Source organism: Piliocolobus tephrosceles, chromosome 16, assembly GCF_002776525.5.
Source record: "Piliocolobus tephrosceles isolate RC106 chromosome 16, ASM277652v3, whole genome shotgun sequence".
In the NCBI taxonomy this organism is placed as follows: domain Eukaryota; kingdom Metazoa; phylum Chordata; class Mammalia; order Primates; family Cercopithecidae; genus Piliocolobus; species Piliocolobus tephrosceles.
The window spans coordinates 22853596-22866882 of record NC_045449.1 but is presented as its reverse complement, the minus strand read 5'-3'; the positions used below and the strand labels follow the sequence as shown (position 1 = coordinate 22866882).

At 52.6% G+C, this 13287-nt stretch overlaps 2 protein-coding genes across 3 annotated transcripts in view; one reads left to right on the top strand and one right to left on the bottom strand.

The window, feature by feature from the left end:
• The window catches only part of POLDIP2 (DNA polymerase delta interacting protein 2), an 11287-nt gene extending 9426 nt beyond the window's left edge, over window positions 1-1861 (top strand). Inside the window, exon 11 of the mRNA XM_023183823.2 lies at window positions 262-1861. Within this exon, the coding sequence (XP_023039591.2) occupies window positions 262-376 (115 nt within the window). The 3' untranslated portion in view covers window positions 377-1861. The remainder of the gene's footprint in view (window positions 1-261) is intronic.
• TNFAIP1 (TNF alpha induced protein 1) lies at window positions 1481-13287 on the bottom strand. 2 transcript variants are annotated; one of them, XM_023183824.2, is made up of 7 exons: window positions 12943-13287; window positions 8769-9087; window positions 8019-8188; window positions 7237-7326; window positions 7108-7160; window positions 6115-6310; window positions 1481-4185 (listed from the first exon to the last, which is right to left on the bottom strand). In XM_023183824.2, exons 2-7 carry the CDS (start codon window positions 8971-8973, stop codon window positions 3949-3951), a joined length of 951 nt encoding a protein of 316 aa, XP_023039592.1. In that variant the 5' UTR covers window positions 8974-9087; window positions 12943-13287; the 3' UTR covers window positions 1481-3948. The 2 variants fall into 2 exon arrangements, with proteins under 2 accessions (XP_023039592.1, XP_023039593.1); XM_023183825.2 differs by lacking the exon at window positions 6115-6310.

Genomic DNA, 13287 nt, shown 5'->3' with positions numbered 1-13287 from the left:
GGTGACCTCAGGTGATCTGCCGGCATCAGCCTCCCAAAATGCTGGGATTACAGGCATGAACCACTGCAGCTGTTTTTCTTTTCATGGATAACCATGAGGGGCTCTTGGGTCTCTGGACGAGTCATCCTGTCATGAGCTAGACAGAAGAGAGCTCAGGCTCACACGTCCTCTGTGGCTGGCAGCTGAGGGCACAGGGCCATCCAGATCCTTAGGAGGCCTCAGCCCTGGCTCCTTCTAAACCAGCTTGTCTCTGACCTGCAGGGGCACATTCCGCTTTGAAAGACCTGATGGCTCCCACTTTGATGTTCGGATCCCTCCCTTCTCCCTGGAAAGCAATAAAGATGAGAAGACACCACCCTCAGGCCTTCACTGGTAAGGCCAGCTGAGGCCCCAAGTGCTTCCTTGGTCACCAGAAAGAACAACTGTCATCCCACAATTGCTGCAGAACTCTTCTCTCCCCATCATCGGCCACAGTGGGTCTCTTAATTTGATTGTGGGGTTCTTTTTGTGGTGAGGGTGGTATAACTTTTCTTCAGAAGACCCATGTGGGACACCTCCAAGGCTGGCCTCCTCATAAGCCCTGCCTATACCATGTTCCAGTAAACCTCTCCACCTAGGAACTGTATTCAGCTGCCACAGGCCTGGAGGAGTTTCCTGGCCTGTCACATGAGGTTTGATCAGTAAACCAGTGCACGCTTGGCCACCCTTGCCATTTCGGCTCCCAGAGTCTCAGGCTTCCCTTCTGACCCAGTGTGTGCCCTTGATTGCTTTCTCTGCTGCCCTTCCAGGGAGCTGCCCCCCGGTAGGGTATGTGCCTGTTTCCCTCTCAGCCTGGTGGCTGGCTGGACATCTCCTACGGTCAATGTGCCTCTCAGCTAGTTGGCAGGGTTGCTGGACTGGACTCTTGTTCACTTTACCTTCTGCCAAATGCAGAGAGGGAGACCAGTGTCACAGTCAGAGTGGCCTGGCTCTTCGCACTGACCAACCATTGCCATTTCTGGCCTCGCTAAGGCCCAGGAGAGGAGGGAGGCAAGCCAGTCGGGTTTCCTGGAGCAATGGGTGTGCCAGCCCTGAGCATGACTCTGCCAAGCATCCAGACCACAAATGCAGGAATTTGGCCGAGGAGCAGCTTTAGCTATGGATGACGACTAAGCCAAGCTACTTCCTGAGCTTCTCTCAGATTTCCAAGAGCCAGAGATGAATTGTGCTGCAACTTGCCCCAATTCTTAGGATTTCTTCTCCTCCGCCACTGCAGTGATTATTAGAGGTCGTTTTCTTGAATTAATATTAAATCACAGTTCCAGCCCTTGTTAGTGTTGTCCTTAGTCCTCCAGGGGGAGCTGGGGTTGCAGGGCAACAGTACAGTCGCGCTTATGACCTAGCTAGAACGCAAGGTCAGGTGATAAACGGAAACACAGGAACTCAGCCCATGGCCGCAAGCTGGCCAAGGCCTGCTCACTGTAAACATGGCTCTGTACCATTGAGTTTAACACAATTTTATTAGAAATTAGTGTTTACTTCCATCACTAATGCTGAGCAACCAAATATTACAGTTATGTGATAAAGGAAAAATTCTCTCCTGCCCAGGACCCTGCGCCATCCTTTAGGCCGACCTTGGTCACATACCAAATTCAATAAAATCCAATACTGGTCTGTGTTGTTAACAGCAGGCTGCCAGGTTTCTCAGAAACTGACAAGAAAGTCTGACCTTCATCCATACTTTTTTGTTTACTTACCCTTGGGCTGCTTGGAGTTGAAAAATGCACACAGCCAAGAGTTGCTTTCTGAATAGGGCTGGAAACTTTCAAAGAAAACCCCCAAACTTTTAAGCCACAAAGTCTGATTTAAGAAGCTAAGATCATGTCAGTAAGTTCAATGTTAGTATTTTCCTTAAGACCAAGGAGATATTTTCAGTCAGAGAAGATAAATGCCCAGTCCCAGGCTACTGTGCTTTCTCGGCAAGAAAGACCGAGACACTGAGGATGTGAATGTCAAAGCGGTAAGCAGGGACTAAAGGGGATGGGGAGGTCAAAAGGAAGCATCAAAACACCTCAGTGGGGAGCTGGGAATCTGAGTATTAAAGGACCTCAAGAGGGCAGCTGAGAAAATAGGCCAGTGGTCTCAGGCCCACGCATTCCGGTCTCTGTGGGAAAGTCACAAAGCCAAAGCCTGAATTTGGCCAAATAAATGGATTTGTCTTTATCTTGTTACCTCAATGAGGGCTGGAAGAACTAGTAGCTGGTCACCAAGGTACCTGACCTGAGAGTCTTAGTGCTATTTATACATTCAAGACTGTGACTAACATAAAATGCCTAATTAGAAAGTCACATTTCCCCTGTCCCACCGTCATGTCACTTCAGGTCCTTGTGAGTGTCTAACCCTGGGTCTGGCATTTGCCCATAGGCTCTGTGGCATCAGCTATCATAAAAGTAGTTAAGAGGGATAAACTTGATAACCTGTGTTCTCTCCAAAGAGCGGAAAGTGGGTACAGTATGTGGCTACGTTGCTTTGTTAGGCTGGCAGAACAGTCCCTCCCTGATAGCATTCCTTTGGAAAATAATTCAGATAAGCTGAATTCTGGTTTGGCCAAGCCAAACAAAAAGAAATAAAAACCAAAGCCCTAAAGAGGAACATACCTCCTGGCTAGTGCTTGGCATCTCCATGGCTGAGTTACCCAACAAGGAGTGAAGGCCTTCAGGGTGCTTCGGTTGCTCCTGTCATCCTGCACTGAGACACCACTGGGCAGAACCACCATCCCAGCCAGGACAAACCAAGACCATAGGTGGTGTGGGCAGGGGGTAGATGTGTGGCCAAGCATGGGCCACCTCTGTGCAGGGGCTGCTGGGAGCACCGTGCTCTGAGTTTGCTGTCCTCAGCTGATGGGCATGCCAGGCAACACCATGCAGTACCCACGGGCTCCACGGTCTTCCTGCCGTGGCTCATGCTTCTGGCCCCCGTGACAGCTCTTTGGCTTTACCGTATGTGAGGACAGCATGGCTGGAAGCCAAGGGTACTCAAGAGAACCATAAAGAGCCGTCATGCTAGACCTAGGAGCCAGTGATGTGACTCTAAGATGGGGGGGGTAAAATGTCTTTTCTTGCAGGCACCCTGTGAGGACTGCAGGTCCCAGCTTAGCCATCCTTCCCTCCTCGGTGCACTCTGAGCTGCTGGCCAGGCTGGCAAAGCCAGAGCTGCTTTGTTGGATGTTTTTTTATTGCTTCCTCTTTATCCCCTCTTTATCCTCTATTCTGCAGGGAAGCGGGGATTAGGATAGAAAGACATGGGTCAGGGAGAATATCAACCTCCTGAATAACAGTACAAAGTGCTTTAAAGAAACAGATCCCACAGGCATGGAGAAGGGCCAAGGGTTCTGCCATATGTAGGGTCTTGGCACCCTGGAGGGCAAAAGAAATGCCCAGTTTCCTCGTTACTAGATTTAGAACTATTCATTTCCTAGATTATTTTTTAAAAACCAAACTCACCAAGCCTTGTGCTTAAACACCTTAGGAAAAAAGACATCCCACCCTCCATTATAAAACTGGGCCTCTACGCCACCAGGAGCGGCCTTTTCCCCAGAATGAACCCATTCCCCGTGGGCCTCAGCTGAGGCCTAAGGGGCAGTAGCCCTTCCACAGAGGGCCTAGGGGAAGGTTCTCAGCAGGAGGTGGGTCAGTCCATTTGCCCCAGGGAGCAAAAGCAGCTCCCTGTCAGACAGGAAGGGTGATGGTGAGCAGATAGGACAGGACTCAGTCTCCGTAAGTGCTCGGGGGCAAGGCAGAGGAATGTGGTCCCTCCTCTGCCCAGACCCTCTGACCTCCGAGCAGGGTCTGTCATGCCTCTGGGTGCTGGAGCAGAGACCCAGCCAGCAGCAGCATGGGGTGGCCAATAGGGCAGGTTCCACAGGACGGGAGATAGGGCCTCCCGTGCCCTGACTCTCTGAGGGTCTGGTCAGTCACGATGAGTAGACTGGTGGCCGAGCTGCCGGTCATCGTAAGTGCTGTAGCGCTTGACGTGGATGCGGCGGACACGGTCCCGCAGTTCAAAGGTCTCCTCGTCTTCACTGGGGGAAGCCTGGCTGCGGCTACGGCTTGTGGCCTCCAACAAGGAGTTGTCGGGGACGCGGGGAGTCTCATAGAGTAAGACGTTGAGTGTCTCCTCATAGATTCGGGCCTCTGGGAATTCCACCTGGGGTGAGGGAGGACAAAGACGGAGCAATGTTTCATCTTGGAGAGGGCGCCGTGTGTCATGGCTGCTGGCCCTGAGGCTCCGTAAGGCCTCTGCTACCTCTCATAAGACAGGTGGCGGTCTGTCTCCAGGGAGAGCCAGCCTCCCTCCGAAGGCGGGGTGAGGGAGGGTACTCTATAGACATGAGGACAGGGAAGACCAACACCCTCCGCACCCCTGCCCCAGCCTGAGACCAAGGGACTAGCGGGCATAGAGGGTGGGCCAGGCCTAGGTCCAAACACAGCTCCACCACTTGCTAGCTGTGGAGCCTTGGGCTGAACCCTTATGGGCTGTAGCTCCCATATGTACAAAAGGATGGTTCAGATCAACCCTGAGAGTTGCTGTCAACATTACAGGAAAGATGTGATTGCTTAGCAGAAGCCTGGCACACAGCAAACCACCAAGCAGAGACATACACAGAGCAGCTGCTATGCTGAGTGGTTTCGCTGCCTTTCTCTGCCTGCCCGACCCAGTGTGTCACTGGCATGACCTGCCCGGAGGAGAGAAAGGGAATGCAGTCAAGCATCTGAATTCTAGCCTGACCTGCTCTGTTGGACTGAGCTTCTGTTCTCTCATCTGTCACATGGGGAGAGTGGCTCTAGCCCTGTGTGTCTCACAGGTGTGTTGTGAGGCGTCACAAGAGTTCGTGAAAGAGAACACACTTAGGAAAAGATGCCAGGTGCTGCTGCCACTTCCACTGCGGCGTCACCAGCCACTAGAGACCTGCCCCTGAACCCTTTCGCCACCGATAGGGTCAGGAGCCACCCACACTGTCACCCTCCCTCCCACCTCTACACCAAAAACTGCAGGAGGAAACAGGGTCACCTGTAAGCTGGCCTTCCCCAAACCCTCTGCAGATCTCCCAGCTGGAGGCACTTGAGTAGTTTGGGGGTCGACAAGTTGCTTGGCAAGTCTGGCTACTTTGAGCTCTTCACACCCACATGGCCCTTCCTGGATGACCTGCCATCCACCCTAGCAGATCATCTCCAGGACCTGCACTCATAGGAGGCAGCTACTCTCTGGGGTAACTGACTGCAACTGGGGGAGAGGGGCCAGCTGAGTTTGTGATGACTGTCACCTATCAAATGCCTGATGTGTACCTGGCACTAAGTTGATTAGCCAGAAACCCCCAGCTAGTGGGGGCCAGTGAGGAGATTTTATTTTATTATTATTAAGAGTGTTTGGAAATGGAGTCTTGCTATTTTGCTTAGGCTGGCCTCAAACTCCTAGGCTCAAGGGATCTTCCCACTGCAGCCTCCTGAGTAGCCGGGACTACAGGTGTGTGCCACGATGCCCGGCTAATTTTTCTATTTTTTGTAAAGACGGGGTTTCACCATGTTGTCCAGGGTGGTCTTGAACTCCTGGGCTCAAGTGTTGTGCCCGCCTCTGTCCCTGGCTCAGATAGGAGAGCTGAACAGCATTCTAACATGAAAGCCCAAGCTATTTCTACACCACACTTCCACTCCAAAAAGTTGTATCATTTTCATATCTTGTAAAACTCATACCATCATCCCCATGTCTGCAAATGAGGAACCTGAGGCCCAGATGGCTTAAGTGGCTTATCCAAAGTCAGAAAACTGGCAAGTGGTGGAGCCAGCGTTCAAACCTGAATTGGGCCAACTTCAAAGACCCAGTCCTTCCCACTGTACTAGGCCACTTCCTGCTGGTCAACGGCCCCTGCCCTGAGCTGTCAGGAACAAAGCGGTTCCCGTCCATTCCCCAAACCCCTTGTTCCGGCTCTGTCCTTGCCCAGCACCATTACCATGTTTGGAAAAAAGAGCCAAATGCACGCCCCTTTTCCTCCGTGCTAGTCACACCCCAACCACACCCTCCTACAGTGGACAGTGGGTGTGTGTCCTCCCTGACCCATGCAGGGGGAGTCCCCCACACCTTGGTCTGCTTCTTCTCTGTGGCATACACGATGGAGGTACAGCACACCTCTGCCAGCTTACGGCCCTGACCGTAGAAGGACCAACAGCAGATCTCGTCGCCAATGACATCCTTGATGAAGAGCACGCGGCCGTTGAAGCGGAGGGAGAGCTTGTCAAATAGCTCGATGTTTTTCAGCAGGTGGTCATCAGAGTTGCTGAAAAACCCACGAGGGCCAAGAGGCCTGGGAATGAGGTTCCAGTCCAAGGGAGGGTGCTAGACAAGTGGAGCCCTCCCCTCCCTCCCTTCCCCTGTCCTGTCCTGCTGAAATGAAAGCAAGATGCCAGGGGGCCAGGAGAGAAAGGATCATAGGGTACCCTCTGGGTTGGAGGGCCTGTAAGGAAAAGGAACTGAGTTGGTTTTAAGTCAAAGTAGGGACAACTGAGGGGGCAGGTCTCCCCTCACTAACATGGAAGGAAGGAGACAACGCTGCTATTTCAGTGGGAGGCATTCCTTCCCTTACCGTGGGGGTGACAGTGGCAATGTGCCTGGCCACAGGGAAGCACAGGGAGGGTTTGGGACTCTGAACCTGCAGCCACCTGAGTCTACCTAACTGTGGCCTATGGATAGGACAGGGGCTGGAGGGTGTGGGGAGAGAATCAGCCCAGTGTGAACCGCACAGGCTGACTCGGGGGACTCCCAGCTCACTGGCCTCCTAGCATCCCCTCCACCCGGTAGGATGACGTGTGAAAACACCTGACATGCTGCCTTCGTGATACACGTTGAGGGTGCATTTCACCTTCAATCATTTACATCCCAGCCAGGGCACCCTGCCGAGTTCCAAAGGCCTCTGTCTCAGTTTCCCTTCTACTTTCTGTTCTTCCCCCACTTAGCACAGCCAGTTCCAAGACCCAGGCCCAGACCCACGCCGACCATGCTGGGAGTGCAGGCAGCATTCATTGGGTCTGCTGCCCAGTGTCTGCTCTGGCTGCTCAGCCCTGTGACGCACCCTACCTGGTGTAGGAATACTTGTTGTTGCTTCTGTTGTACAGCAGCTTCACCACGGGCTGTGAAGGAGTTCAGAGTGAGGGCCAGGCCGGGGGCCTGGCATCCCCAGCCTGCAGCCCTCAGAGGTCCCGGTACCTTGGTGGAGGATTCGATGAGCCGCTCCTCCTCCTTCAGGGATGTGATGATGGGGATGTTGCACACAGGCTGGTAGGAGTCCTTCTTGTCCTGCATGACACAGAACAGAGAACCCTCATTAGGATCTTCTGCTTTCCAGGCTTAGCCAGGTACCTCTGGAGCCCCTCTGCCATGGCCACCTGCTGCTTGGTGAGGAAGTGTCAGACACAAATCATGAGGCCCCTGGCAATAGAAACTGCCAGCTGGAAAGTGGACCCCCATTTAGAAAACCCAAGATCCAGGCCAGGTGCGGTAGCTCACACCTGTAACCCCAGCACTTTGGGAGGCTGAGGCAGGCAGATCGCTTGAGCCCAGGAGTTCGAGACCAGCCTGGAAAACATGGTGAAACCTCAGTCCTACAGAAAATACAAAGACTAGCCCGTATTCCCAGCTACTCTGAAGGCCAAGGCACGAGAATCACTTGAACCCAGGAGGCAGAAGTTGCAGTGAGCCAAGATCACACCACTGCACTCCAGCCTGGGTGACAGTCAAAAAAAAAAAAAACCAACAACCTAAAATCCAGGTATCAAAGCATAGAAACCAGAAGCAGGGCCTAATCACGCTGCCAGGTGTGAACACCTGGTTGCCAGGTTTGTGGGCCTGGGTGGCATCTCACTTGTCTCATTAGGTTTGCACTCATCAACCACGCCTCCCACACCTGCCAGGAACCAGAGTCCTCCATCCCACAAGAAGGGGCAACTCCTGACCTCGTCTGCCCACCCTGCTCCGCCCCACCCGTGTACCTGCAGGGCACTCTGGCACATGTTCACCAGCCCCTGGATGAGGTAATACTTTGCTTCAGCCATCAATTCCTTGATTTCTTGCCGGTTCTGAGGGAGGGTGATGGTGTCATCTCGGAGGTAATTCAAAATGGTGCCAAAGTGCTTTCCACAACGGTCTATGAGGATCCAGCCTAGGGGTGCAGATGACCCTACAGGGTTAGTTTGCCACCGGGTACCTCCGAGGCAGGCAAAGGCCACCGGATGAGCTGGCAGCAGGTGGCAGGGAAGGGGGTCCACAAGCACAAAGTCCTCGCGCAGGGTGACAGAGGCGGGGATGGAGGTTCTAGCACTCAGGCCCATGGCTGCTCTTCACCCTTCCTCTCTGAAACCCAGAACTGGCACATTCCACAGGGGATACAGCCCTCCAGGCTGTACAGGCCACAGGGGCCTAGGCTCAGGGCACCAGGCCCAGCCCAACACAGAAACCAACCGCTGCCGGCCTTCTGCCCGCTACCCAGTCTTAAAGTGATGGCTCCTATGAGAATGTTGTCCTATCTGAATATTTTAAAAGTATGGCTCTTCTTCCTGGAAAATGAATAAACATAGCATTCCATGTACAATTTCACAGAACTCTGAAGCTCTACTAGGGACTCCAGGTGATGACACCCTACATAAGGTGAAGAGGAAACGTGACTGAATTCTAGATCTGGTCATTTCCTTGGGAACCTCTCCTGCCCTCCCCACCCCGAGCAGCAAGCCCCAGTGCCTCACCTTCTTTGTCTGTCAGCACCTCCATGCGCCCGCTGAACATGGCCTTGAGCATGGTGTCGTGGCGGGTCAGGGCCCGCACAGTGGTATAGTACAGAGAGCCGCCCACATTGAGCTGGACGTACTTGTTGCCCAGCCCTCCTCCCTTGAATCCACTGAGCTTGGGCTTGGCCCCTGAGGCCGGGCACAGGCAGGTGTCCCCCGACATCTCCCGCTGCAGGTAGATCACCACACGGCAGGAGGTAGGCTTGGAAGGCTCCGCCGTGGTGGAAAGGGTCACAAGTGAGTGGCCAGTGGAGGCCAGAGCCTCATACTCTCAGTGCTGGACATGGGAAATGGGAGAGAAGACACGAGTCAGCTGAGAGAGCCCTCAGACCAGGAGGAGACAACAGCAGAAACATGACCGTACTCATTCTCTCCTTGACAAGCCCAAGCACTGCTCCCTGGCAGAGGCTAAGTCCCTGCCATTTTGCTTTCTTTTATTTTTTCTTAGAGACAGGGTCTCACTCCGTCACCCAGGCTGGAGTGCAGTGGCGCCATCTTGGCTCACTGCAACCTTTGCCTCCCAGGCTCTAGTGATCCTCCTACCTCAGCCTCCTGAGTAGCTGGGACCACAGATACGCACCACCATACCCAGTTAATTTTTTTTTCTTTTTTCTTTTTGGTAGAGAGAGGGTTTTACCATGTTGCCCAGGCTGGTCTCGAACTCCTCAGCACAGGCGATCCGTGCACCTCAGTCTCCCAAAGTTCTGGGATTATAAGCGTGAATCACCGTGTCTGGCCTCCCTGCCATTTTTACTATAGCAGGAACCAGGGCTGGAGGCAGTCTCCCAGACTCCTGCCCTGGTCACCTCATCAGCCTCCCTGAGACTCAGCTCTGTTCAGGGCCTCAAGGAAGACAAGCAAACCCATGGAACCAGTCAGAGAGGGCCAGAGGAACAGATCACCCTAGAGATCTACCAGTCAGATTCCAGTTACTTTCTTGTCAAGGTTCCCAGGATCCCAGATTTCCAGCCAAGCCTACTGGGAATCCAGCTAGCCTAGGAGTTTCCCAGGAGCCAGAGGGACAGGATGCACTTCCTTTCTAAAGATTCCAGCCTCAAGAGCAGCCTGCGCCAGTGTTTATTTTGAGCACCACCGAGAGTCTGGCTTCAGGAAGGAAAGTAAAAGCAGCTTCAGGAGAGAATTGAGTAAGCCAGGGTGGGGGGGTGCTGGCCAGTGTTCTTGGCGCAGGTTACCTGGGCTTCGGCTGGGGCTTCCTGACCTTCCCCTTTCTTGGCACAAGGCTTGTCCCAAGTTCCTGAAATTGTCACCATTTTTCAGGGAAGAACAGCTATAGGGTGGCTGTTTTCCTTTCTTTTTCCTGAGAGGGAGCCCAGCCCTACTCTCCTCTTCCCTCCCAATAAGAATGGGAGAAGAAAGGACTAGAAAAGATCAGAGGATAAATCTAAAAACAATGAGGCAAGCTGTGTGCTGCCACCTGCCTGTACTCCTGGCTACTCAGTAGGCTGAGGTGGGAGGATCTCTTGAGCCTGGGAGTCAAGACCAGCCTGGGCAACATAGCAAGACCCCATCTCTTGGCATTTAATATGTATTAGCTCATTTAATTCAGCAATTAAACTACTGAGTGCCTACTATGTTAAGCAATAGGGAACAATGAAAAAACATTGTCTTTGCCTTCAAACAGTTCAAAGGAGCATCATAATAGGAATTTTTAAAAAGAGAGAGAGCTAGCATTTATTGTACCCCTATGTGCCAGGCACTGGGTACTCAGAAGAGAACAAATATAGAAAGTCATGTCCACATGGAGCTTACATTCTAGTGGAAGGAAACAGACTATAAACAAGGACTTGAGTAAATAAACAGATAATTCCAGAACCTGATAAATGCAATAACGATAATAAAACAGTGATATGAGAGCAATTAGGGAGAGGCACTAATTTAGACAGAGGGGACGGGGAAGCATCTTTGGGAAGGCGACATTTCAGCTGAGGTTTGAAAAGAGCATCTACACAGATGGAAGAGTAAGTGCAAAGTTCCTGTTAGAAACAAGTTTTAGGGGCCAGGTGTGGTGGCTCACACCTGTAATCCCAGCACTTTAGGAGGCTGAAGTGGGTGGATTGCTTGAGCCCAGGAGTTCAAGACCAGTCTGGGCAACATAGTGAGAGTTTGTCTCTACAAGTGAAAAAAAATTAGCCAGATATGGTGGCTCATGCCTGTGGTCCCAGCTGCTCGCGAGGCTGAGGTGGGACGACTGCTTGAGCCTCAGCAGGTCAGCCTGGGTGACAGGGAAATCTCGTCTCAACAACAAAATAAAAACAAGTTTTAGGATCAGAAATAAGGTCATAATGGCTGGTGCACAGACAGTAAGGGGAAGTTGGTTTGATGTCAAGTCAGGGAAGGCAGGTGTTAGATGATAACAAAGTGTGGATTTCATACTGATTGCTATTACATATATATATATATTTTGAAACAGAGTTTCACTCTTGTTGCCCAGGCTGGAGTGCAGTGGCACGATCTCGGCTCACTGCAACCTCCGCCTCCCAGGTTCAAGCTATTCTCCTGCCTCAGCCTTCCTGAGTAGCTGGGATTACACACATGCACCACCATGCCCAGCTAATTTTGTATTTTTAGTAGAGATGGGGTTTCTCCATGTTAGTCAGACTGGTCTTGAACTCCCAACCTCGGATGATCCGCCTGCCTTGGCCTCCCAAAGTGCTGGGATTACAGGCGTGAGCTACCGTGCCCGGCCTATTGCTACATAACATATGAATCAATTGGAGAGTTGCAAGCAGGGAGTGATATGATCTGACTTGCTTGTAGTGTATTTTGAAATATAACTGCTGCTGGGTAGCGAATGAATTGTAAAGGTGCAAGAGAGGAAGTGGGAAGACCAGAGGAAACTGTAGTCTAGGCAAGAAGAGATGACGGCGGGCCTGGACCACGTTGGTAATAACGGAGACAGAAAAAAAGTGGAATGATTTCACCAAATGCTCATCACATGCAGGAGTTTACAGTTGCTCCTCTCTTGTAAGTACAACCCAGAAGCAGGGCACTGGTTTCCTAAGTTTACTGCTGTGTTCCCCTAATGGTGCTTAGCACAATGCCATGCACATTTTAAGTATTTAACATATGTCAGTTTGTTAGATTGAAATTGTCCCTGAAAAGATTTAGGTAAGTCCCTGGGAAGAATGTCCAAGGAAGTGGACAGTCAGCGTGGGTGCTGTGTGAAGCAGTGAATTCCTTTGGCGGCTTGTCTGGGAGACTCTTTCCTTTGCCACAGAGGTTGGGTATGGGAGGTGAACCCTCACCAGGAGGCTGCCAATGACTAAGAAACACTAGAATGGTATGAGATCACCTTCCCTTTTTCCGCCCACCTCAAAGGAATAAATCCACCTCCCTAACAGCTATTAGCAAGTTCCCTACGTATTTTGTGTCTAGCTCTAGTTTTCCCAGGATCAAAGAAAGCATACATACATGTTCTGTCAATGCAAAGGAGCTCAAAGGATAGGCCTGCCAAGAGAGGTCGGCGGATCCAGAGTTAATCTATTCCTTTCCTACAAAGCAATTGCTTTGAGCCCCTGGATGACGTCAATCAGATTCCGCCCAGACCAATGGGTTCCAGGAATCCTGTGGCAGGTGACGCCCCAGAAAGTAATTCCAGTGAGAATGAAGTTTCCACTGATAGCCACAGTGCTCTTCCTTCCGCACTTTGTGTGTGGATATTTGGGGATGCCTGGGGCTAGGGGCGGATCCGTGGCTCACGCTACGAAGCTAATGGGAACCCAAGCAGAACAAAGGGCAAACAGCCGCGGCTGTAGAAAGAGGAGGGGTCTAAAAGGAAGAAGGACCCAGAAATCCGTCAGACACGGAGGATGGCGAGGGGAAAGCGGAGGGCTAGAGCGGGCGGATCTAGCAGAAACCCTAGGTGTAAAGGTTAAGCGTCACCCAAAAAGTCCTGGGAAATGTGGCTGGTGTGGGCTCTTCTCTAGCCCGGGCCACTCCTCACTACCGAGAAACCCACACCGGTTCTCACGCCCACCCTCAGTGGGAGATCGGAGCTCTCCTTTTCCCCTACGCCGCCCGCGCCTTTTCCCCAGGTCCCAGCCGGGCTCGCTATACTCCAGCAGGGGCCGTCCATCCCTTCCCCGAGGGCATCTGCGGGCCCGGCTCTCACCGTCCCCGGAGGCGCCTCTCCTCTCAGCTGGGTGGCCAGCGGACTCCGAGCCGCCCCTAGCCTACAGCCGCCTGCCCACCAGCAGTCCCGGGCTGTGAGCTCACATCCTGCGGTCGCCGACTCCGCCCGGAGTGCGGCCAAGCCCCGCCGGTCGGGGAGCCTGAGACTACAAGTCCCTGCGTGCATAGCGCTCTATCCGGGAAAGGGTCTAAAAGGAAGAAGGCGGAATCCCCCGTGGGTCTTTGGGGAGAGAGGAAAGCCACTTCCGGCCGTCTTGCCGGCGCTAAGGCTTCTGGGTCTTGTAGGCCCGACCTCCCCTCGGGCCTCTGTTTCCCAGCAACCTCT